Source organism: Heteronotia binoei, chromosome 10, assembly GCF_032191835.1.
Source record: "Heteronotia binoei isolate CCM8104 ecotype False Entrance Well chromosome 10, APGP_CSIRO_Hbin_v1, whole genome shotgun sequence".
Classification (NCBI taxonomy): Eukaryota; Metazoa; Chordata; class Lepidosauria; order Squamata; family Gekkonidae; genus Heteronotia; species Heteronotia binoei.
This window is the reverse complement of record NC_083232.1, coordinates 70,139,251-70,165,419: the sequence shown is the minus strand read 5'-3', so window position 1 is coordinate 70,165,419 and position 26,169 is coordinate 70,139,251. Positions and strand designations below refer to the sequence as shown.

General features: G+C 41.4%; 1 protein-coding gene across 2 annotated transcripts; it reads left to right on the top strand.

Moving 5' to 3' along the window:
* CAPN7 (calpain 7) lies at positions 1 to 26,076 on the top strand. Of its 2 annotated transcripts, XM_060248867.1 has the most exons (21): positions 1 to 174; positions 3,622 to 3,730; positions 5,726 to 5,883; positions 8,424 to 8,491; positions 10,126 to 10,320; positions 11,362 to 11,448; positions 13,316 to 13,442; positions 13,793 to 13,878; positions 14,805 to 14,898; positions 15,637 to 15,783; positions 16,289 to 16,395; positions 16,800 to 16,920; positions 17,443 to 17,587; positions 18,896 to 18,995; positions 19,458 to 19,593; positions 20,695 to 20,770; positions 21,313 to 21,458; positions 22,722 to 22,784; positions 24,714 to 24,844; positions 25,465 to 25,557; positions 25,648 to 26,076. In XM_060248867.1, exons 1-21 carry the CDS (start codon positions 73 to 75, stop codon positions 25,790 to 25,792), a joined length of 2,436 nt encoding a protein of 811 aa, XP_060104850.1. In that variant the 5' UTR covers positions 1 to 72; the 3' UTR covers positions 25,793 to 26,076. The 2 variants fall into 2 exon arrangements, with proteins under 2 accessions (XP_060104850.1, XP_060104851.1); XM_060248868.1 differs by lacking the exons at positions 1 to 174; positions 3,622 to 3,730 and having other exon boundaries at positions 5,772 to 5,924.
* The last annotated feature ends 93 nt before the right edge of the window (positions 26,077 to 26,169 follow it).

Here is a 26,169-nt window from a genome sequence, read left to right as displayed (position 1 = left end):
AAGTCCCTCTCGGAGGAGCGCGGCCGGGCGGTGAGGAAGAGGAAGGAGCCGGGACTGGGCTTCGCTGTGGCCATGGACTCCACCACCCTGGAGCAGGATGCGGTGAAGTTCGCTCAGCTGGCGGTTCGCCGAGACCAGGCGGGGCGCTACGAGGAAGCGGTCTTTTATTACAAGGTCTGGATCAGAGCCGTGTCCTGCTGCTCCCCAGGAGCTCCCTCGGCACGCGGTGTGTCAGCGGGACCCGGCAGCGGATCATAATAAGCCCTCTCCTGCAGTGCTGGCTCCCTTGTAGATATAGTCGTTGCCGCCGTTGTATTGGGATTTTGGAAATTCCCTACAATGTTGGTTGAAAGGGTGGCTGGCACACCGGTTATAATCCTGTTATGGTAGTGCAGGGGTGTCGAACTCATTTGTTGTGAGGGCCTGAACAGATCTTGCTGGGCCGAGCCATGTCGGGCGGGGCCGTGTGTGTTCCTATTTAAGATTAGGTAGAAGAGATATAAATTTTATAAAGAATGCAGACAAATATATATATTTTTAAAAACTTAAAGCAGGCTTAAAACGTTAGCACTCATTGGTCTTAAAGGCGCTTTCTTTGTATTTCTCCCATGGGATCCAGGGAACTGGGCAAAGGAAGCCCTGGCTCTTTCTTTCCTTCCTTCCCCAGGAAGGGGAGAAGCCTCAGCCAATGGAGAAAATAGAGGTTTTGTTCTGTAGCTCCTGTGCAATTGAGCAAGCCTTGTAAAACAAGCTGTTATGCAGAAGGAAGCAAGATATAGGGAGAGGGAAACAGATGACAGCTGGTTGCTCAGGGCCCAATAGGAGCCCTCCAGGGGCCTGATTCGGCCCCTGAACTGCATGTTTGACACCCCTGTAGTGGGCAACAGCATCTCGCTCAGATGGAATCTTTCAGGTGCCGCAGGAGTCTTGCTTTATTTTTGCCTTAGTGTTTGGGGCACAGCCTGTCAAGTTCAGAGATCTCCTGCCCTGGTGGCTCACCAGAGCTCAAGCCTACATGTCTTCTGGAAATTCTTTTGGAATAACCTTTTGGGAATTAAGCCGAGCGTTAGTGTTGTTACTTGTGGGGAGAGGAGTAAACCCACTCTAAATCTAAACCCACTCCAGTTATCTGTAGAGTACAATGAAAGGTCAAGACGAAGACTTGACTCTAGAATCTTTATTTTAGATATGTTTGTGCTTAATATTGTCTTGCTTTCAATATCAGGCCTCGTTCTTGTGATTTTAAACGGAGGGTACTTCTGAGCATATGTAGGGTGCATTTCCTTACCTGCCTTGGTAAATGTCACAGCTTCTAGATAAGAGGATGTAGTTTGTAAGGCAAACTTGAAATTCCAAATGTTCTGAGTGTCAGATTTATTCCAGTATCGCAAAGAGAGATGCCTCTATGGTGCTTTCCCCTGATTTCCTACATTTCTGTTCAGCGTGTGAGCTGAAGAAAAAAAATGACTAAGAGGCTACTACTGAGGAAGAGTTGCTCCATTAATCTGTTTTTATTTCCATCCTCCTGTCCACCCAGCTGATAAAAGGACTTTCTGTTTTAGAGCAGTGAGTTGGCAAATCCGTATGTTGAAGTGGTTGGCAGTTTCATTCAGAACGGTGCAATGTTCTATGGCCAAATTACTCTTTGTTTCCTCTTTATTGACTAGGCACCGGGCTAACCTAGAAGTCTTAGTTTGTGCAGACCCCTGCAGGCTCTCTCCTGGTTGTGTGGAAATGTGTTTGTACCCAAGTGTAAGAATTTTTTACAGGACCACACTGTGTGTGAAGGGGTAACGGACCACAAAGGCAGCACCTAATCTCTTCATGTAGATTAAACATTTTGCATAGATCCTGTATGAAGAATTCTTGAATTTGTAAAATGTGGGGAGCCTTCAGCCAAGATCCTGATCTCTCTGCTTCTCCATTTTTCTATTGTACCTTGTTTAAAACTGTCTGCCCAGTGTGTGAATATGTGAAAGTGAAAGAAAATAACTGAAGTCTGCCCTGCCTTCTGTTTAGACTTGTGGCCAAAACTCAAGGTATTGGTTTTGAGAATGTCAAATCACGTAAGCCTTACATAAGCAAGATCACATCTTTCTTTAAGTCTCATTGAGATCCAAAAATTTTGTCAAGACCAGACGCATTACAAAGTACATCATCTGTGTGTTTCCCTCAGATCGTTAGCATGCATTCTCAATGGCTACTTCTCAGTTAATGAATGCCCTTTCCTTGGAAGCTTGTTGACTCTGGGTATCCTCAAGGAGCAGAATAAACTCTGTTTATGTTGGATTTTGTAGGGAGGCCGGATGGTGGCCATTTGTTGTCTTCCTAGAAAAGAATGAGTCCAACTGATTTGTCCAGAGATCCAAATTGTGTGTTACCTGTTAATGGCAGAATATGAGCTGAAGGCCAGTTTCAACAATCCTTTTAGCGTTAAAAAGGCTAGACGGTTAAGAAGGAGGGAGGAACAAAAGATATGTGGCCTCTTTTAGCTGCTGGAGTTTGTTGTTTTGAATAATGAAATCTGGAAGATTATGTGTTGAGATATAAATTAGTCATGAAGAAGTGAATATATTAGGCACAAAGTTATTTCAGGGCATTCATACTTCTCTGTTTAATAACTGGTATTTGCTAGAACTCAAGCTAGAGGCTAGTCAAATCAGGAACTCTTCTAAACTCTGTTAAAAAAAAAAGGTAAAAGTAGTCCCCTGTGCAAGCACCAGTCATTTTCGGCTCTGGGGTGACGTTCACAACGTTTTCACGGCAGACGTTTTAGGGGGTGGTTTGCCATTGTCTTCCCCAGTCATCAACACTTTCCCCCCAGCAAGCTAGGTACTCTTTTTACCGACCTTGAGCTGGCTACCTGAAAAACCAGCTTCTGCTGGGGATCGAACTCAGGTTGTGAGCAGAGCTTAGGACTGCAGTACTGCAGCTTTAACTCTCTGTAGGGCACCCATAACCATAGGTTCAAAAACATTACTTGCTTTGGTTAGTTTTACATTGCAACTTGCCAGGAGTATTTCAAAATGTGGTTAAACCTTCAGTTGACTAGATACCGAGGGTGTGGTTGTAATTCTAAAAGTCTTGCATGACTCTACTTTATGCACTGTCATCACATAACTAGTGCTCTTCCTTCATTTTTCTTATGCTTAGGTTTTTCTCTTTTCAGTTGTTAGTGAACTACTTGCTTTCTAATCAATATAAAAAAGCCAGGACAGTTTTGCTTATGAGGCCTGGCTACTCGGAATAGCTGTATATGAGTAGTCCCATCAGCTAGGGCCAAAATACATTGAATATTCATTGAAGTTCCCCAGTGTTGTCTCTTTTGATGTGCTAATTGTTCTCTGCGAACCCAGCCTTGGTACCTCTCACTGGAGGTGATGACATTGTCTCTGGGGCCTTCTGCTTGCTCCGCTCAGTGCTCAGTCACTGGGGTATTTCTCCTCCCCCCCAAAAAAACCCTTCAAGCGGTGTCTCTCCAAGATTGTCATATGTTGGCACAAGTAAACTGAAGTGAGAAGAAAGTGGCTGTCATAATTTGGATGTTTTCAAGGCTCATGTTGTTTTGCTATGTATGTGTAAAGTGACAGTTTTTTAAAAATGTATTTTTTCTCTCCTCAGGAAGCTGCACAAGCTTTGATTTATGCTGCAATGGCAGGATCAACCTTGGAAAATATTCCAGGAAAGATAAGTGAATATATGGACAGGGTTCAAGCCCTGTACTCGGCAGGTGAGTACAAAGCCTTCCATTTTAATTAGGAAATCTTCCAAGCATGCTCTGTATCCTTTGTCTGTGCAACTCAAAGCCCTCATTCTTCACCAGAGAACTGAAAAGCTCACACAATGAGAAAACCCATCTTTCAATCGCCATGCACGAAATCTGCATGCGAGTGGTATGTAATATTCCCTCTTAGCTGGGGAGTCTCATGAGCAAAAATTCTGCTTCATGAGCTACTGGCATTAAAGTTTTGAGTGAGCGATTTGGCTGCTGCATAAATTAGTTTCCTCTGGGGCCATCCTTCCTGAGCTAAGACAAAAATGTGTGAGCTGGAGGCTAAAAAACTGTGAACTACCTCACACTAACTCAGCTTAGAGGGAACACTGGTGGTATGCTCTATCTCACGTGAAAGTGTAGGAATCTTGTAATGTGTGAAATTGCCTTTAAAGTAAATAAATAACTGTTGTGTTTTGACAGGCTTTGACAAACAAGATTGAATCAATTTATGCTGTACATGTTACTTCTTGCATTGTGTTTTCAAAATAAAGTTATGCCAGCTTTTCTGGTTTACTCACAACTTTCCCAAAACACAATTGTTAATATCTTGTATTCTTTGTAAATAAGTAGAAGTCCAGTACCATAAGGGGTGACAATGAAACTGCCTAATGTAATAAGGAAACACACTGACAAAGCCAGAGTGCTACCCAGATATAAGCAGCTACAAGAAAGGTCTAAAGGTGAGATAGCAACAGACCAGTGATTTGCACCTCATCCTGGGTGATGGTATTTTTTCTTTCACTAGCCTTAAGTGGCAGCCCTTCCTCACTTACAAACAGCTCCCCAATCTAAAGCGACTTCTCACTAATGGTAGTGGTCCATCCAACAGGGACATAGGCCTTTGCAACAAGTCAAGATGCCAACTTTGACCCCATTGGGCAGTAGTATTAGAGGAATTAGCACCATCGCTACTTGCTTATCTTCCAATGTAATATGTACCTTCATGGGTCAGCAATGCCCTGCTGTTGTTTGCGTATGTTAAACATGGCAGACTCTATGCAAAAGAATAAATGAACACAAAGGCAGTATTAAAATCACAGTACTCAGAAACCAGCAGAGGAATATTTTAATCTTCTAGGACATACTGTTCTACCAGAACAAAACAAAAACCCACAAAAAGCTTTCAGAGGAGAAATCCATGATGAAAGTGCTGAATGCAGGGTGTTTGAGAGATTGAACACTCCCCCCCAGGCTCAAACAACAATTTGGGTTTCTTCACTCGCCATAGGTGTTAGTAGCTCAGCATGACTCACTCTTTACAATTGTTAATTAGTTCTGCTTATCATGTTTCACTGTATCTTGCTTGGTTAGTGTGGCTGTATGTTAATATTATTCTGCAAATTTTCAGCAGGTAGGAGTATGCCTCTCCTTACTGCTTAAACAAACTCTGTTTGAAACATCTCCCTGCTCCTTTTGCTTGTGATTTTAAGTACATATGACTGTTAGCCATGGTGGCTAAAGGAAACTACATTCAGATGCAGTGGAGCAGTGAGTACCAACACCAGGAGGCCACATCAAGGGAAGGTCTCAACCAATATGTCTTGTTGGCCCTCTAAAGAAACTGGTTGGCCATTGTGTGAGACAGGAAGCTGGACTAGATGGACCACGGGTCTGATCCAGCAGGGCTACTCTGATGTTCTTATGACAGTTACAGATGCATCTGAAAGTTTTTGCTGGAATAAATTCAGTTGGTCTTTAGAATGCCACTGGCCTCCTATTTTATTTTGCTGCAATAGATTAACATGCTTATCCTTCTGGAATTAGGTTCTCATCAAAGTTTAAAATGTACAGAAGTTTATTTCAAATCTCAGGCTGTGATTGCTTGTGAAAGACTATTTTGATAGCCACCAGTAGTAATGCAACATGTAACCTTATTTGTGAATTCCTGCATTTTAAAAAACCTGGTCAGTCTTTCAGAAAGGCAAGCTAATTTTCTCCCCCTTAATCTAGTTCCGTCACAGAAAACTGACCCTTTGAAGTCAAAGCAGCAGTTGGACTTGGAACGTGCCCATTTCCTGGTCACCCAGGCATTTGATGAAGATGAAAAAGGCAACAGGGAGGAAGCGGTAGAGCTGTACACGGAAGCAGTGGAACTCTGTTTGAAAACAGTATGTTAAGCTACCACTTAACTTGGTGGAATTACGTTATGGTAAGAAATTCTTCCATTTATGCAGATGACTGATACGCGGGGTGTGTGCACACATCAAGTTTTTTGGTTCTGTAGTCAACACTTGAACAAGCCATGCTTGGCAGGGTATAGCAAAAAATGAATGTACAGGCAGTCGCTCCTCTTTTGTAAGAGTGAGAGGTAACTGTTTCAGATCTTTATTGGCATACTGCTATGCCAGGTCAGCTGACATTTCTGTTTCTAGTGAGAAAACATGATGTGGATGCACACTCTTTGATACTGGCTTAAAAAGTAGTACCTGTATTTCTTGGAAATTCCTTAAAATTTTATCCTTTTTCTTTTCAGAAGGCTTCAGTGTACTGCAGAAACTGCCTACTTGCCCCGTTTATGTTGGAGAGGAACCATATTAAAGTACTCTCCAGAGCATTTTATAACATTGTGGGGTCTTCCCATGAGAATGCATTTTCCAATTCTCTGCCACTTACTCCAGCAGGGCTTATTAGAGGAATTAATTCAGACTTCTTCCCAGCTTCTGCAGTTGCTGGTCCTGATCACTGAGATTACAGTGTCTCAGCAGGAATGTTTTGTGCTTGATGGCTCTCTCTCTTGTGCCCAACAACAGTTAATCTGGATACCCTTGCCCCTGCCATACAGCTGTAATTCTACTGTTTGCCTTGACTGCAAACTCCTTGGCATCCTGTAATGCTGGAAGATGATGGAGAATGGCTGTAGGGGTTTCCCCATCTAGATAATCTTGGAAAGATGTTTGGACCAACTGGATGTCACTTCATTTTACAGTCATAGCAAAAAAATGGGTGAACTGTTAATAAGCATTAAAGTTCTGCAGAGGTGCAACCATATTTGCACTGTAATGTGCACTTGCAACAACTCACCTCATTACAGTGCAAATGTTTGTGCAATGCGTATAGCAGTAGTGTTGTTTTTGTAGCAAATTCTCAAGAGTTTCTGCTGTGACAAATTGAAAAATTGGGTGCTGTTATGTAGAAACCATTACAGGTACCACTTTTTTTGTACAAAGGCCAGTGACCAAAACTAATCAGCGGAAGAGCTCACCATCATGATGTAACTCCACCAAGTGCAATTCTTTTTTCTTCTTCCCTTTGTTTGATATAGGGGGAGCGGTGTTTCCTTCCAATGAACCAAAACCAATTTCCACTTTCTAATGAAGTTAACCTCCCATTCTGCTTTGTTCATTGGCTTCTAAAATAATATGCTGTGTATAGATATTGGAATATTGTTGTTATGGCACGTTATTGATATTGGGGTGTAGGGAAGCTTCATATAAATATTAGGAAGAGATGCCGTCATACTCATTCTCTGTAGCACAAGTCAGGACTCTACAAGTGTTGAAGCAGGTTTATGCAGGCAGATCCCCGGGCAGATAGAGAACTGAGCAAGTACATTTATGCTTCCTGATCCAACAGCTAGAGAGGGGTGTGTGTAGCCCTTTAAAGAAAGCTGAAAACATAGAAATGGGTTATTTGGGAGGTGGAGCAGTGGGAGGGGTTCAGTAACTTTCATTATTATTTAAAAGGGCTACACTTGTTAATGTCAGAACTCATCAGATGGGGCTTCTGGGGTTTCTTGTCCCTGTCTCCCTTTCTTCCCAGGCCTTTTCATTACCTGTGGAAGAACAAGACCTTGGTCCTGTTAAGGTCTACTTTTCAATGGCTACCCCAAAGGCAGGCCTGGCTAAAAACCTTGCAATAGCTCTAGGAGCAAGGGCCGTAGCTCTAGCTGAGTTGCCTCCTTGGCCAGCTTCCTGCTTGTTCCGATGGCTCCCAGCAGCCCATGCTGCAGCTCACAGCTTATTAAAGCAGCCAGGTCATTTTGTGGCTGTGGACCATCTCCCAGCTACTTGGGGCATACCCCCACGGGCTGCCCTTTCTCTGGCAGCAGTACTGAGGGGGGTGGGGGGGTTGGAGAGAAACCTTAGAGCCACCTGGGCAGTGGATTCAGTCCCTTCTCTTCTGCTGCTTCTGGCAAATGTGGGTGCACTGTGCCCAGCCCTGTACATTTGTTCAGCCCAAGCCTTTGAGTAAATTTTCAGTAATCCACTGGAACTCCCAGGTTGTATAATGGAGGACCAAAATTAAGAGAGATGATTGGTGCATCCTTTTTAAACCTTCTGTGGGATTTGAAAGGTATAACTCATTAGGATTACACTGAACAGCTTGACTGTAGCTATCTGGTGAACTCAGAATTGAGCTGAGATTTGAACCAGAGGCTTTGACTTCGTAGTTGCTGTTATCCATCGTGATGTTTTTTTAGATGTATCGGGGAAAGCTCATTTTATCTAGTGTATGTATATGAAAAACATAAAATAACAATAGGAAAGACTTACTAGTGTTTATTGGCCACAAACAGTTAGTTATGAGAGAGTGTGTGTTATAGTTGGAAGGAGCTGAATTTTAGTAATAGCTGACCTTGGGGCATTTAAGTCTACAGTGTTAGATTTACAGTTAGGCTTTGTGCTCTTTTTGTTATTTAACATTAAAGGCTAATGAGACTTCAGATTCAGTTCTCCAAACAAAACTGAAGCAGCTGGCCCGGCAGGCACTGGACAGGTATGTTTCTTGAAATTGCATGGAGTGTATTGAGTAAAGATTGCAATCCCTAACCATGCACATTAAGTCATAAGCATGTCTCCAATCATTCATCTTTTAGCCGGGGAGGGTGGGGTGGGTGCAGGAGTTTTCAGCTAGTAAGGGCACAGGAAATTCTGGCAATTAAATAGCTGAGAGCTTGTTACACACCATCACTGCACTTTACCCCAATTTTCAGCAATCCAGTTTTCTACTAATTTTGTAATCCTCAGAATGATTGTAAAAACCATCACGTTTATTGCATGCCAGTCAAACTAAAAGCCTAAGGCAAAACTGACTCAAGCACCTTCATAAGTCCTGCGCCAAACTGCTTTAGGGATGCCCTGTATGAAAGGCAGGAAGGAGAGCTTCAGCATTCCCTCAGTGCATATGGTGACTGAGTGATTATGGAGCTAAATGTAGTAAAAAAAAAGTTGTACCTGCCAATAAGCTGGTATATGAAGACTTTGCTAGGATGTATGTTCAGGTATCTGCAGAGAATGTCACAAAAATTATCGTTGGGGGTTATAAACAGTGTTCTCTCTGAGCTGAGTTGGCATGAGTTAGCTCACAGATTTTTAGCCTCCTGCTCACACATTTTTGTCTTAGCTCAGGAAAAATGGCTCCAGAGCACAACAATGTATGCAATAGCTCTCAACTTTAATGCCAGTAGCTCACAAAAAAGAATTTTTGCTCACAAGACTCTGCAGTTTAGAGGGAACATTGGTTATAAATAATGTACATTAACCAGGATTTATGGTATTTTTAAAGTGCAACATGCTGCTGCATTTTTGCAGGGAACATGCTGGGGCATTTTTGAAAACTCACTGAAACTGTGTGACCCCAGTCAGATTTTTTTAAACCTAACTCACCTAAATTTGCTAGTGACATCCTAAACATTTGGACATCAGCCTGCAGCAGCAGTCACCATATTCAGGCTCATACATATCAGTTTGGAATTGCTTCCTAATGATTTTGCAGTAATAATTTACAAATGCTGATTCTTCTCTTTTTACAAAAAAAAAAAGTTAGATGAGAGTTACATAGGACATTGTGGTCAAATGTGTAACTTTGAGAGCCACTATATGTGGGATTCCTTCCCGTGTTTAGGTGCATCGCATTGGTGGTGTTACAAGGGTTTGTATGATTTTTAGCACAGAGGTAAGGAAGTAGTCATGAGAGTGTGGAGAATGTAATTTTTATCTGTGTCGTGCTTTTAGAGACCCTGATCTGGATAGCCCAGATTAGCCCAATCTCATCAGATTTTGAAGCTAAACAGGGTCAGCCCTGGCTAATATTTTAGTAGGAGATCCCCAAGGAATACCAGGGTTGTGACAGAGGGAGGCAATGGTAAACCACCTCTGAGTGTCTCTTGCCTTGAAAACCCTCCAGGGCTCCAGTGACAGCACTTTTCAACATATGCTTTTAGAATCTTGGCATAGTGGTGAAAGTTTGGTTTTGGTTAGATTCTAGGTGGCACATTTTTACTTGGGACGGTTTTTGGGATGGAACAAAATAGTTGTTGCCACTATTGGGCACCATGAACAAATAAACAAAGGACAGACTTTAACACAGTCATTTTTCCTATGAGGTAAAACATGAGCCCTTTATTTCAGAGCTGAGGAACTGAAAGCTTCAACCCCATCTCAGAAAGACAAGCCAGCTGCCGTGAAACCAAACCAGCCTATGAGGACTTTCTTCCCTTTGGGCCCTGACTTTTCTTTGAATGATAAGCCACACACAGTGCGGGCTGTGCATGCCAGCGAACCTCAAGGGCAGCGATACACCACAGAGGAGATTGAGGTGCTCAGGTGAGAAAGGGAGATGCATCCCTGGGGTTTGTTACTTGTGTTGCGCTTGTGTAGGAGACCTAGCTGAAAGAATTGGAAGCTAACCTAACCACATGACTTACTGAGCAGCAGCATGTCTTATAAGGCTCTTAAAGCCAGCTCAGGCACCTCTGAATTTAAGGAATGGGCAATGCGTGCTTCAGCCACATTTTCCTCCTTATGTAATGGTCATGCAGGTGGCTAGTAGTATTTTATATGTCATCATGAGTTATCTAGATTTTAAAAATGGAATCTGGCCTTTAGGGACCGTCTTGGACAGAGCCAAAGAAAAGCTGTATTAGGGGCTGGCAGGCTCTGGATCCCCTCTAGTGACTAAAGGTGGCTGTGTACACATATCTCACATTTCTAGATGTGGACTTCCACCTTCAAACTGTTGCAGACTTCTGCAAGCTAAGACTTTTTGATTCAATTTTTAATTTTTTAAAAAAGAAGATACGGACTTAAGTGAGTTTTCTTACGTGCCCTTTACGTTCATACAGCTGCATTGCATGCAGTGATTGAGTTTGTTTCTCTAGAGGGAAAACTTCATTTACCCCAGCAACAACCTGTTGAAGTTTGAGTGCAGTGAACTGCACTTTAGAAGCAGCAACGTCACTCTCCTGAGCAAAGAGATCTGGGTTTCCCTCTGCAGATAAGCAACGTTTATGCTTCTGTTGCCAATGGAAGGTTGTCTGTATGAAATCTTCAGAATTCCTGGGCAATCAACAAATAATCTATTGTGTCAGCTGTTCTGTCATATTTCTGATTTTTCTTTGCAGCCTGAAAGATAGACTGTTGGTTTTAAAAATCTAGTATAGTTAACTATGTAAACAGAACTTCTTGTGCAATACTGAAAGAGGAAATGTACTGATTTGGAGAAAAGATGGTCTACTGTGTTAGATTTTGTTCCTCTTGAGATGCCCTAGGGGAGGGCTGAAAACACTGGGCAGGGAGGTTTAGTGGGGGACAAGAAGAATGTTGCGTTTCTGACATATAGTATCTTTTTTTTATTGTGGTACACAGGAAGACATCAAAGATAAATGGCATTGCGTATGTTCCTTTCATGAGTGTTGACCTGAGAGAACGCTTTGCTTTTCCAGTCCCTTTCTCGTAAGTGTCTGTAAGTTCTTACACTGTGAAAACTACGTATTTATATTCACTCTCTGTTTCCTGTTAATTAACCAGTTTTTAATCCACAAGAGGACTTGTCCTCTTATCCCATGACTGCTGAGTTTACTTAAGAGCCTTTGTTGAGGAATTTTATCAGAAGCTTTCTGGAAGTCTGGGTAAACATCTACTGGGCCACCCTTTGCCACAAGTTTGTTCACCTCCTTTAATAGCTCTAAAAAGTTAGTGAGACAAGATCTTTCCTTACAGAATCCATGCTGATTCTTCCTCAAGTAGCTTTTGTTCATCAGTGTGCTTACAAGTTTTGTCTTTGATAACGATTCCACCAACTTACCCAGTATCAGTGTTAGACTGAACAGCCTGTAATTTCCTGGATCTTTTTAAAATATGGAAGTGACATTAGCTACTTTCCAGTCTTCAGGAATGGAGGCAGATTTTAGTGAGAGACTGCATATTTTTGTCAGGAGAGCCACAAGTTCACATTTTAGTTCTTTCAGAACTCTTGGGTGTATGCTGTCTGGGCCTGATGATTTGTCAGTTTTTAATTTGTCCTTCATTCAGCTTCTCTGCCATTTCCCTGTCAGCTTTTAGCAATCTCTTCACCCCTTGGTCATCCAAGGGCCCCACTGCCTCCCTAGCTGGTTTTTTGCTTATACTTCATCTGTTTGTCAGCATATGTGCTCAACTATGCCTTTGTTTTGGAAGGGGGGGTATCAGTATTCAAAATAAAAAGTACCTTAGAACACTTCCCTATACTTTATGTCCCTTTGTAGCTTGTCTGTATTTACTGTAACAGACTTCCTCTGATGATCAGTCTTTTTCTGTTATCTTGCTGTGGCAGGTTCCTTTTACGATGTATTTAATTTTTTTAAGTTCTCTTGTGTTCAGGCATGTTGAGGAGATGTTATTTGAGTTACTTATACTCATGCCATTTGCACTCAGTTACAGCTTGGCCTTCTTTATGAGATTCACTGTCATTATGGTGAAGTAATGAACAGTTTGATTTGTCAGTTAATTGTATGGACCATTCAAATTAATTTCATTATATAGCAGTAAATAATTGGGTCGTTCAAAGAGGCTTTTCATATGTTCAGTTAGGAGGAACCCCAGTGCAGGATTCTGTGAAGTCAGTCCCTTCTCTGTAAGACCTGGTATAGGTTCTAAGATGAGGCATGTTCCTGTGATCCCATGACCACCTTGGGCCAAGAGGAAAGGGAGAGGATAAATGTGTTTAATTTTAAAAGTTATTTATTGCAGCAGTTTGGCATTTAAGCAGCTAGTGTGAGAAAACCCTTCTCTGGAGCATATTGTGTGCATGCTAGTTGAAGTGTCTGCAGTGTTCTGAGTTTCTTTTTTGACACCACACAGCTGTAGTATGTTGCAGGCTCCTCACAAAAGTTCCTGAAGGCATGTGGGCTGCTGTAAGCAACTTACGAATGCTTTAGAGCAAAGAACATTTAAAGTAGTATATCTAACTTAAATAGTGCTTGGCAACAAAATATGAATTCAGAACAGTTCATATGTGTGTCTTCTGTTATTCAACACAGTAATAAGGAGGGTGTATTAGTTTCCCACAGGATCAAAACAAGCTGTAGCTTGAGTCTAGGCAAGAACAACTGACGCCTTGAGAACTTGGCATGGGTGGTTGGAAGCCAGAAGAATCCTGAGGAAGTCAAAATGTGTAGAATGAGGATTAGCTGGGCTCAGGAACTGGATAGGTATACCAAAAATCTTACCTTTAAGGGATTATCTGTTTTTGTTTGCCCTTTGCTAAAATGATTTTATTCTGTGTATGTGAGTGTATTTCACAAATATTTGATTTTTTTTAATGTTTTTGTTTTAATTTCAGAGATAAATGTGGAAAACTGCCATTATCCCCAAAGCAAAAGGCAATGTTCTCTCGATGGGTGCGGCCAGATGAAATATCTAATAATCCCACAATGATCTATACTGTTTCAAGTTTCAGCATCAAACAAGTATGGGTCTTTTGGGTCTGATATCTCTGAAATAGTTGAGGGGCTTTTCAATTAATATATTTCTTAATCTGGCTGCTGTCCCCCCCCTCCCCCCTTTCTGTGTTTTCTTAATTTCTGAGAAACTGCAGGCAGATTTAAACCTGTTCATTGAACTCAAATTGGGTCCTGCAGCACTTGGGGAAATATGTTTCCTGCAGGGAAAACTTGTAGCCAAACATTTTGTGAAGTTTATTATTTTTAAAAATAATATTATTTTTAGAGACAAAAATATGGTATGCTTTCTTTTCTGTTTGTTTTTGCACTGGGTGATTAGAAAGCAGCATATCCTTGTAACTCTCTTTTGTTCTCAGACAATTGTATCCGATTGTTCCTTTGTGGCCTCACTTGCCATCAGTGCAGCATATGAAAGACGATATAACAAAAAATTAATTACCAGGTAAGCTGCGTTTGGTCAAAGGTCATGCAGACTTTCTTGTAAACCATCTTGTGTTGGAAGTAACATACAACTAGAGAGGGTAAGGGCTTTAACTAGCTCTAGCAATCTGCAGCCAGAACTTTGGCCTGTAGTTTCTAATCAGAATGTGAAATTCAGCCCCATCACCCTGTTTTCTCTTTGGTCTGCCTGACCCAACTCCATCCTCCAAGCTTTTGCATCTGTTGGCTTGCCACCACAGAAAGCCATTTCTCTCTATATAGGCTTGTATGACTTCTCTCTCACACACACACCCCTTTAATTGTGCCCCTCCCCCAGTTTCGAACCTCCACCCTTCTTTGAGCCTTCCTTTCTTCTGGTTGTCATAATTCCTCACAAGTTTGCATTTCTTTTGTAACTTTCGTGCATTCCATCCTAGCAGACGGCGAGAGATGGATCCCATGCAGGCAGCCCTCTCTTTTCTTCCCTCTCCTGATAATGTACATGACTTCATAATTGGGTCTTTCGCTGCATGCATCTAGAAGTTTGCATTTGTCAGGATGCAGTGGTTGAGCTAAATACTTCACTATTGAATGAGCGTTCTTAAATTTAACCAAAACGTGGAGTGTACTGGCTTGGAAGAAGGGCAGTCCTCTTCTCTCCCTTCTTTTGTGGACCCTTGAACCACAAGGTCTTAAAGCTAAATTGTTATGTACAAATGTTAGTTTAAATTCTAACCACTGAAAACTATTTTGCTTTAAATTTTAATACCGCATTTTCTGGGAGATGTTCTTAATGTATGACTTATTTAATTTGGCCGCTGCTCCTCCACCAAGTGCCCCCTTCCCTCACCAAGCCACGTTAACCTTAAACCCCTCCCAGCCCCACTCTTTGCCTGAGCTCTTCAGTTGACAGCACTGACCTTTCCCCCTCACTTTTCTTCAAAATAGCATAATTTACCCTCAGAATAAAAAAGGAGAACCAGAATATAATCCATGTGGAAAGTACACAGTCAAACTGCATATCAATGGCGTTCCTCGGAAGGTAAAGGACTTTAATGTTTGTTCTAAGAGTTACTGCATTGTAGTGCAAGTCTGGCTTACATTATGGCCAGGGCTTTCTTTTTGTAGCAGGAACTCCTTTGCATATTAGGCCACACAGTCCTGATGCAGCCAATCCTCCTGGAGCTTACAGTAGACCCTGTAATATGAGCCCTGTAAACGCTTGGAGGATTGGCTACCTCAGGGGTGTGTAGCCTAATATGCAAAGGAGTTCTTGGTACAAAAAAAGCCCTGATTATAGCAAACATGAAATAATAATTATTATTGTTGTTATTGTTGTTATTTTATTTATATTCTGCCCATTCCCCCATGGGAGCTCAGAGCGGAGTACATCAAATATATGATAATAAAACAAACAAACAAAGCAGCTAAAATCATAATAAAATCAGTTACAGCATTAAGCTCAGAAACTAATCAGCACTTTACATACCATGTATTGTGATGTTACATAACCCACTGGCCCCCGTCAGTAACAACAGTCCGAATAATGATGAAATAGCAATGCTATATTAATAGCATAATTTTTCGGCGCTGATGATGGTACAGCAGGGGAGGCCAACCAAGTTTGTCCCAAGGTTGGTCCCAAGAACCTTCTTCATAGTCTACCAAAAGCCTTGATGCAAAGTTAGAGCTGCTGCCTCCCGTTTGTTTCTATTGTAAATGTGTGTTCTCTGAGTGTGTGTGTGTGTGTTTCTCCTCATCCATCCCCGTTTTTGTCTAGGTGATCATTGATGACTTCTTACCAGTAGATCACAGCGGAGAACTTCTTTGCTCTTACTCAAATAATAAAAATGAACTCTGGGTATCGCTGATAGAAAAGGCTTACATGAAGGTCATGGGAGGTTATGATTTTCCAGGATCAAATTCTGTGAGTACCAGTTTATTCTTGGAAAGGAGTGATGTCTGTGCAGGCTGGATTTCTTGGTGAATAACACAGTTTGTTGAAGTAGAAAATGGATTGTTTGAGACAAGTAAAAAAGGTATTCTTGAAGATGATTTCTATATTGTTTGTGCTTCATGGAGTACATGTTTTAGCCAACATGGCAAATCTCTGTTGGATTAACTAACACTGGAAGTGCATTCCTGAAAGATGAGATGCCTTGATCAAGCCTTAATATTGAAATATTTAGAATGTGTTGCATTTTGGAGTTTTGCTTTCTAGATTTTGAGCTCAAAATCAGGAAGTATAAAATAGAATTCCTCATTCATACCTGTTCTTACAAGAAGTGAAGTCTGGAATTGTGAGAACTGAAGCCATTATTATTAAAATTTCTGCTTGCAAAAATTGACATCTTTAATGTAGTGTGCTTTAATGAAGCTATGAATATAGTGGGGGGGGGCAGAGTTTTGCTGATGAAATCTGTTTGTTTCAGAACATTGATCTTCATGCGTTGACTGGTTGGATACCTGAAAGGATTGCTATGCACTCTGACAATCAGGCTTTTAACAAAGACAATTCATTCAGAATGCTGTACCAGAGGTACCTTACAGCTTGTTTAAGACGTGTTCTAGGCAACTTATTGGAAATGGAATAGCTTGATTTTTATTAGACCTGCTTTTTTACAGCAGTTTTGTTTTTTTAAGAGAGCCTTGAAAGTGCTTTTGGACTATTTTGACTTTTGTTTGGATTTTAGGGTTGGATTAAAACATATTCCAAAGCCCTGGAAATATTATGACACAGTGATGGGTCAGTAATAGTTAGTTGTACTCATTACAGTCCTTGAATGTAGTTCTTTATGATTGCTGGTCTTTCTTCTTCTCCAGTCCCAGAATTCACTAAGTGTGCCATCAATTTGTTAATCCTCCCATCTGTCCTGACTTTGGTACAGGTTGTTCTCTAACTGGTGACTAACTCTGGAAAAAAAATTGTGTTTCTGTGACCAGGTTCCACAAAGGGGATGTACTTATTACTACAGCTACAGGAGTGATGACGGAAGAAGAAGGAGAAAAATGGGGCTTAGTGCCAACCCATGCCTACGCGGTTTTGGATATTAGAGAATACAAGGTATTCTGTGGAAGACTTGTTTTTTCTTCTAGATCCTTTGTAAGTCCTTGTTTTTTCAAGATAGAATTAAAAAAAAAATTCTATGGTTCTTGTGATTGTACTGAAAATCTTGGTGGGGGTTTTGACTTTGAAACACCTTTGTCAAATGAGAATTATCCAGATACTCTAAAATGTTTGTGGTGGGTTGGATTTAGTCAGCTCTTCTGCTGGTGAAAAGGGAAAGAGAAGTCCCCCTTTGACCCTGCTCCCGGGCAATGCTGGTATGAGGCTTGTAACAGGGAAGGAAATTTTTGTTTGTTTATTTTCATCATTTATTGTCCACCTTGTTCACTGGGCTTTAAGGCATATTATGTAGAATAAATCAGTACCATCAGCAGTGAAACATCCAAAAGACAATGCAGCAGGTGTGATTCATGGAAAAGTGGGCAGGATCCAACCCAGAATTTGGTTCCCTGAATCCTTGGAAAGAAATCCGCTGATAAAATAATCCAGGCAACTACCCTATGTTTTTTGCTTCTCTAGGGGCAACGTCTTCTCCAGTTGAAAAATCCCTGGAGCCACCTGCGTTGGAAAGGAAGATACAGTGAAAATGATCTGAAAAACTGGACTCCTGACCTCCAGAAACATTTAAACTTTGATCCCAGAACAGCCCAGAAAATAGACAATGGTACAGGAGCAGATAGATAAACAATCAGATGACTCTCCCCCGACCCCACCCCCGGCCTCTGCCACCGCCATCTTATCTAAATCCCCTTCACGGAAATTGGCTTTAAGAGAAAGGAGTATATCCCATTTTGGGAAAATAAGGCAGCAAGGTCCTTTGCTGAATCTTTGCATGCCAGTTATTTGCAAGCTTGAAACCTGCACATGAGCATGGCTTACACCGCACAAATGGCAACAAGAAAATTTGTAAATATTGAAGTTGATGAAATGTTATCACTTAAACCTTGATGCTTGTTCCGTCGCCACCGGAATAGCACCAACTCAATGTTCTGTTTTAACTGTTTTAATAATTGAATATCTGTTTTTATTACTGAATGTGTAATTTTAATACTTTTTAATTTACCGTAATTGTGTGTGGGATTTTATGTTGTAAGCTGCCCTGAGCTTGCTTCGGCGGGGAGGGCGGAATATAAATAAAATAAATAAACTGAGCTGTGAGTGGTGTAGGTGAGGTCAGTCAGTCACTTTCATTGTTAATGTTTGCATGCTCAAATCTTTGCAGAGCAAAATCAGGAATTTCTATAAAATTAGACTATAAATCAGTGTTTAAGCATGGAAACAAAACTGTAAATGCAGATGTTATTCATTTGTGAAAACATAATTGGATTTTTATTGAGTTAGTTTCTCTAGGTAGGGGCCAGAAACTGTCTTTCTGCTTGGTGTGAGTCTTCCTGCTGTTGGAGGAAGGTTTTCACTTAACAAAAGGGAGTCTTGGATGGCAGCCCAATATCTTCAGTGTTCAAAATAACACACAAAGGATAATGAGAAGCAATCAAATGCTACTTGCCTAGTAGGTAGTATCATGTGGACAAGTTTGAAGTCAGGCCACATATTGACTTGGCTTCCAACTCTATGCATACCTTCCTGAGAGGAAGTCCACTGAACTTTCAAATTTCTCTGGGAACAGATGTGTCTCTGGGAACAGATATACAAACAAGGTCATACAGTCTTACTCATACAGTGCTTTTCTTCTCAATCTAAATGCATTGAATTTGTATCAGCATGTGGCTACTGGGTTTTTTTTCCCCATGCCACATGTTCACACAAAGTCATCTTCACAGGCGTGTTTGACTCCTAACACATAGAACCTTCTAGGGCATAAGCTTTCCCTAATTTTTGCAGCTTTTGTTGTCATGGGTTCATTCTTCCTATAAGATGACAAAGAAACTAATATTAAATAGCTTGTAAAATATTAAACAGCTTGTTAAATCAATTGAACAGACTTTTGGCCTCCGTATTTTTTCTCTTTTAGGGATTTTCTGGATTTCCTGGGAAGATCTCTGCCAATATTATGATGTTATTTATTTGAGCTGGAATCCAGGTCTCTTTAAAGAATCAACATGTATTCACAGGTCTGTCCAAAGAAAAAATTACAAAATTTTGAGCTTTCAGCCTGTCTGAAACTTTATTTGATTAGTAATTCTTAGTCATTTGTAAGCTGACTTAGCAGCCACTCAGACCTCCTTTCACTCATTGCTTACGCGGTAAATGTATTACCTGAATTTTGAGACCCACATTTTTAAATGGCATGAGTATTATACGGTAAATATTCTATAAGCTAAACCACACCATGATGCCCTCCTTTTGAACCTTCACAAGCTGTAGGCATCTCTTTCTGCACCTGATTACTTTGTTTTCATGCGCAGGATAGTGTTTTCCTCAAAAAATATTTCATCATTATTGTCAGAGTTACAGGGGTCCTCAATAGAAAAATTGTTCAATGTATTGCAACATTCTTGTGATTGTAAACAGGAGTAAAACAGGTGTCTTGTCCCCTCTCCCTTCTCTCTCTCTCTCTCTCTCTCTCTCTGTAGTACTTGGGATGCAAAGCAAGGCCCTGTGAAAGATGCTTACAGCCTCGCTAATAATCCACAATATAAACTGGAGGTCCAGTGCCCACAAGGTGGTGCTGCAGTGTGGGTTCTGCTGAGCAGACACATTACTGACAAGGTATGCATTATTTTTCTGAGGAACACTGAATTAATCTGCAGGTTGGACCCTGAAGTGCTAGTGTTTCTTCATTATCATTTGCATCATTGTTTTAAAGCAGAAAGCATCTTTCTCTATTCTGCACAGAGCAGTGTGCTGGATTCCTCCCACCAAGTAGCTGACACATTGCCTTTAGCAATCAGCCAATTTCTCTGAGCTGTCATAGATAAAATGGTCTGCCAGTTCAAATCTCACCTCTGCCATGATGTCACGAGGTGGCTTTAGAAAATCTTTTGACTCATCCCTCCCCTCCCCCAGTAAAATAGTGAAAGGTAAAGGTAGTCCCTGTGTAAGTACCAGTTGTTTCTGACTCTGGGGTGATGTTGCATCATGACATTTTCATGGCAGACTTTTTTTTTAATGGGGTGGTATGCCATTGCCTTCCACAGTCATCTACACTCCCCCCCCCCAGCAAGCTGGGTACTCATTCTACCAACCTCAGAAGGATGGAAGGCTGAGTCAACCTCAAGCCGGCTACCTGAACCCAGCTTCTGCCAGGATCAAACTCAAGTCATGAGCAGAGAGCTTGGACTGTAGTACTGCAGGGATAATAATACTTGCCTACATTAAATACTTGCCTGCTGTAAGGACTGTAAGCTGCCTGAATGCCTTGGCTGAGCTGACCCAATCTCATCAGATCCTGGAAGCTAAGCAGAGTCAGCCCTGGTCTGTATTTGAATGGGAGACCAGTAAGGAAGTTCAGGGTTGTTACGCAGAGGCAAGCAATGCCAAACCATGTCTGTTTGTCCCTTGCCTTGAAAACCCTACAGTCAGCTACAACCATAAGTCAGCTACAACCTTCCAAAGACTACAAAATAATCTCTGTAATGTTCTTTGCCTCTGCAGACTGATTATTCTCTAAAAATAAAGCTATTCCAGTTTGAGACTGAAGTACCCCATTGACTGTTTAGGAAGCATTAAGTTGTATCAAAATGTAGGCCTTTTTGTAAATAGCTAAAAATAGCCAAATCCAATGCTCATTAAAAAAGGAATAGCAACTAAGACTAATCTTTTTATGAAGTTTATTGGGATAAACTTACTTTTGTAATCTCTTTTCTACAGGATGACTTTGCACACAACCGGGAGTTCATCACCATGGTTGTGTACAAAACAGATGGGAAAAAAGTCTACTATCCTGGTTCGTATGTCAACATCCCAACATGCTCCTTGTATTAATGAGAGTGTCCAAAATATTAAAAGTTCACTGCTGAAGGGAGTGAATGAAACCCTTTTCTGATAAATGTTTTGCTTTCATGTATTATTTTTTTTTATCTCACAGCTTTGAAAGGCATTAAGAAATTGGTTCTGTGGTTCTGTCCTCAAACTGCAATAAATCCTAACCATGTTTTCTGCTGGTAGAAGACCCTCCCACCAGAAAAAAGGGGGAAGCAGTTTTGCCAAGTCCCCTTTCCCACTTCACAGCCAACACTGTTCCAAGGAGGGGTCTACTCCCCCCCTCCCCAGCATGATTTCTGTAGGTACAGCAGGATGTGTAGATGGAAAGAGGTGGGAAGGTTGGTTTCCACTCATACTAGATAGGCTTCCAACTATTGAATCCACCTTGTAGAAATTCATTGGGGGGGAGGGATTCTGTCTTTTGCTGTACCGTTAGAGTCTAGTAACAAACTTCCACTTGTATAAATTTTTCAAACCCATATCTGTCGATCTCTTCCCTTTCAGCTGATCCTCCACCATTCATTGATGGGATCCGGATCAACAGTCCCCATTACCTGACTAAGATAAAGCTGACCTCCCCTGGAACACACACGTTAACTTTGGTGGTTTCTCAGTATGAGAAGCAGAACACCATTCACTATACCCTGCGGGTAAGAACTGATGGGTGGCCTTGCAATAAAAGGTTACATGGTAGTCACTTTAAGACTTGGGGGGGGGACTTACTGGGGAGGGCTGTTCTTGCTTGACAGAGATAGCTAGGCAAGTGGTTATTTGCATGCTTTTTTACAGAGGCTGCCTTATGGAGTTGTTTAGTTTCATGTGTTGACATGAGAAGCTTAGTACAATGTCACCAGTAGACCTACTGTAACAAAAAGATGTTAAATGTCTTGGTCCATTGTGGGGGGGCGGGTGTCTCTTGCTGTAGCATGAAGACATGGACAGAAAGTTCCTTCCATACATGTAAAGTCGCTTCTAAACATGGAGGGGCCATGGCTCAGTGGCAGAGAATGTGCTTGGCATGTAGAATGCCCAGGTTCAGTCTCCGGCATCTCCAACTGAAAGGATCAGGTGGGAGGAGAGGTAAAAGATCCTGGAGAGCTGTTGCTAGTCTGTGTGGACAATACTGTTGCCTGAGACCCTGGAGAGCTGTTGCCAGTCTGCGTAGGCAATACTGACTAGTGGTCTGATTCAGCGTAAGGCGACAGCTTCATGTGTACAGTGCCTTTGAGATGCATATTAGAGGAATTGTGACTTATATCCCAGAATCCATTTGATTGCTCTCTTGGGTGTTTCTTGGGGACCAGATTAGAGATGGCATGTAGACGGGAGAAAGCTGCTTATTCCAACATCAATTTTAAGTGCACAGAGACTTCATTCTGTACCTGCACCAGCACATCCAGTCCATAGGATTGGCTTTCTCTTTTGGCAAGATCAAATGCATCTCTTGGATAAGTCATAAGCATAAAAAATATAAAAAGCCCCATTGTCTGGAGGATCAAGAGGGGATGGCACCGTGGGCAGAACTGGTGCCTTCCTGAGTATTGTTGACCAATCATGGTGGACAATTATCTGAAATGTCCTTTCTCTGAGATCTTGAGATCAGCAGATATTCCCTTTCTTAGGTAGAAGACAGGACTTCTGTCCCCTTCTTCTCCTGAAACATTTGAGAAGATATTTTTAGGGCTTCTTATATAAGTTATGCAAATATATATTTGTGTGCAAAAGTTAATGTTTGTTTGCAGAAATTTGCATAGACGTGGGAGGCATTTTTCTGTAATAAAGAACAAACAAAATTATATAGTTTCATCTCCATTTCTATTTTCCTACTGACTGATAACACCAAACAACTAACCCTTTCACTGATTTCATGATATACTACTGTGCTAAGCTGTTTATTATTATTATTTCTTCAGGTGTATTCAGTGTGCAAGTTTACCTTCTCAAAGATCCCAACCCCATATACCATATCCAGAAGGGTAAGCAATAATTAAATACATGGTCATCATCTTCCTGGTGAATGCAGTTTATCTTCAGATACACCTATACAATCCAGTGCAAGTTTCTCACTGTTTGTAAGGATCTCTGTTAAACATCAACCTTAATCCTAGCTGTCTTAAATAACTACTGAGGTGGTATTTCAGCTCCATTCATCCTGCAATCAATCAGATGATTCAGAGTACTTTTTTTTGCGTCCATAACATTTCTTCACATGGCCAGCATTGTTTGGGTCCATCCAGGTTGTAAAGGCAAGACGGCGAGCTCCATGCAAGAGAATACTCCAGCTGAGCATTGTTGTTTTTACAGACAGTTGTGATTGAAACAATTCAGATGGCTCAGGAATCATGTTGCCCTTAAAGTATATTTAAAATGCCCTCTCCCCACTATAGGTACCTTTCTGCAGCCAGAGCCAAGGGCAGAGGTGGCCAAACTTGCATAACATAAGAGCTACATAGAATAAACACCAGATATTTGAGAGCTGCAATACATGAAGGAAGGATGGCAAATAGATGGGGGGAGATGTGGAAAGAAAGCAACTTTAAATGCATTCTCTGGTTTGGTTGGTTTAAAGAGATTTAAAGAGAGAAATGCCTTCTTCAAGCTGGCCAGTGGGGTGGTGGGGACTTAGAGAGCCACACAACATGTGTGAAAGAGCCACATGTGGTTCCAGTTCCACACCCCTGGTCTAGGGCATCTTTGACAGCCCCTCTTTCAAAGAATACGTGAAGGCCTGTTTGGAAGCACTAATTAATATGCAAGTTTCTGATTGGCATTAGCTAAAGAAAACATATCCTACTCGTTCTTTTTAAAAACTGTACTGGCTGCCAGTTTCCCCCTAGGATCTCTGCTCTGTATCCCCTTCCCAGATTTCTGAAGTACTGTGGGTACCTTAAAGACGAAGGCCTGCTTGGTTTTAGTGCCCTAATGGTAGAATGCTCTTCTCACAGGAAGCACCATGTTAAAAACCTGTCTTGTCTGAGCATCTTGCAGTGGAGTTTTCCCTTTATTTTTATTTTTCCATCATTTGCCTTCTGTTAAATTTTATGCTCCCCATGTTAAGTAAACTGTTCTATTGTATATCAAAGCTGCTGAACTTGCTAGTGCCGTAAAGATATTTCTGCTGCTTATGTTGTGGTGCTCCCATTTTATTGTGTTTTATTTTTAAAACAACCCCAAGAATGGACTGAAAGCACAGGGTACAGATACGTAGACTAAATAAAAGCAGTTAAAGGTTCTTAATAGAATTACGTTCCTGAAAAGAACTTGACAGCTTAGTCTGGACAAAACAAAAGTCCAGTGACACGTATAAGACCAACAACATTTATTCCAGTCTGAGCATTCATGAGGCAGAGATAATTTCTTAAGCTACATTATGACCTATTGGCTTTGAAGAAGTGAGCTCTGTCTCATGAAAGCTCAGACTGGAATAAATGTTGGAATGAAGTTTGGGTCCAATGGCACCTTTAAGACCAACAAAGTTTAATTCTGGGTATCTGATGAAGTGTGCATGCACATTAAAGCTTATACCCAGAATTTAGCTTTATTGGTCTTAAAGTTGCCACTGGACTTAAACTTTGTTCTGTACCAACATGGCTACACAGTTCAGTCTGGAATAAATATTGTTAGTCTTAGAGATGTCACTGGACTTGTGTTTTGTTTGCTACAACACACTAACACAGCTATTCTGCTTAACTGCCTGGATCCTGTACTGGATGCACCTTATGTTACTATTCACTCTCATTCTGCAAGAGAACACACACTCTATAGACATATAAAGAACTGGCCCTGAAATCTAATGTGCTTGACTTTGATACTTATGCTAGTGTTGTGTGTTAAAGAGTAACTAGGAACTTCAAAAATAGAGCATAGTGTGCATTCTAAAAAAACTCTGGCTTCCTGTTCCATAGGTGAACGGGCAGTGGAAAGGTCACAGTGCTGGCGGATGTGGGAATTTTAGAGACAGCTTCAAGAACAATCCTATATACCAGTTCCAGCTGGACAAGACTGGGCCGCTTCTGATTGAGCTAAGAGGACCAAGGTTGGCAGAGATTTGTCAGTGCCGCAATATAATGTGTAACTTGTTCAGATATTAAGGCAGCTTGGTGGGGGACTTGCTGTGCTGTTCCTAGTGTTACTTAAGGGACTTGCTCTTGTGTTACCTAAGGGCTTGTTCCTAGTGTTACCTTAAGGACTTGTGTGTGCTGAATGGCCTAGTGTGGGACAGTAAAGCCCTCTCCTTCCGTAGCTTCTAAGAGTTAACCAGCCATTGCCCTTATTCCTAACAATAAGAACTTTTCAGAAGAAACAAAAGACAATATTCAGTAGCAGCAAAATTCGTACTCCCATAGCATATGCATAGAATCACGGAATGTGCACAAAGCTGCCCTGTACTATATCAGACAATTGGTCCATCAAAGTGAGTATTATCTGCTCAGACTGGCAGCAGCTCTCCAGGCTCTCAGGCAGAGGTCTTTCTCATTGCCTGTTACCTATTCCTTAACCGGAGAACCTGGGCATTCTGCCTGCTAAAGAGATGTTCTACCACTAAGCCATGGCCCCTCCCAATGCATACAACTCCATAAGGTGAATAACATAATACACTTTTCTAAAACTTCTTGTGACCAAAAGGTAGTGAAAACATCTGCTCTTTTTTTGTAGGCAGTACAGCGTGGGCTTTGAAGTTGTGGCACTCTCTACTGTAGGAGACCCAGGCCCTTCAGGCTTTCAGAAAAAGAACAGCGGTGACTACAGGTAGGAATGGTCCTAGTTGATCCTGTATGTTTTTTTGACTTGTATTATGGAAGATCTTGTATTAAAGCTTACCCTTTGTCCTCCCCCCAGGTGTGGATTTTGTTACCTGGAAATTGAGGTGGTACCTGCTGGCATTTATAATATTACTCCAAGTACCTTCCTCCCTCAACAGGAAGGGCCTTTTTTCTTGGACTTCAATAGCTGTTCCACGCTTAAGACATCGCAGTTGCAATGAGGCAGCCTGGAGTGGGTCTTCTCAGGCATGGCAGAGCTGAAGCAACCTGCCAGTTGTTTCACAGGAGAGCCAGCAAAGAAGACACTTAGCTGAAGATGCACTTTTTAATAAGTTCTCCCTCAGAGTGGTGGCCCGTACCATAAAGCAGAAGGGAAGCATGAGAAGGACTGACTTCTGAACAGCGGCAAACTTGAGAGCAGGCAAAGAGAGTGCTTGAATGACTATCTTAACCTTAATCTTGTTGGTGTAATTAATTTATAAGAGTATAGCACTTTATATTTTTATCATCAAGGTTTGGTTTTTGAAGGCATCTCAGTCTTTGTCCTGTTCTGTCAACTACCTTGCTTAAGCCTCCTTTTCAAATACATGGTGGCATT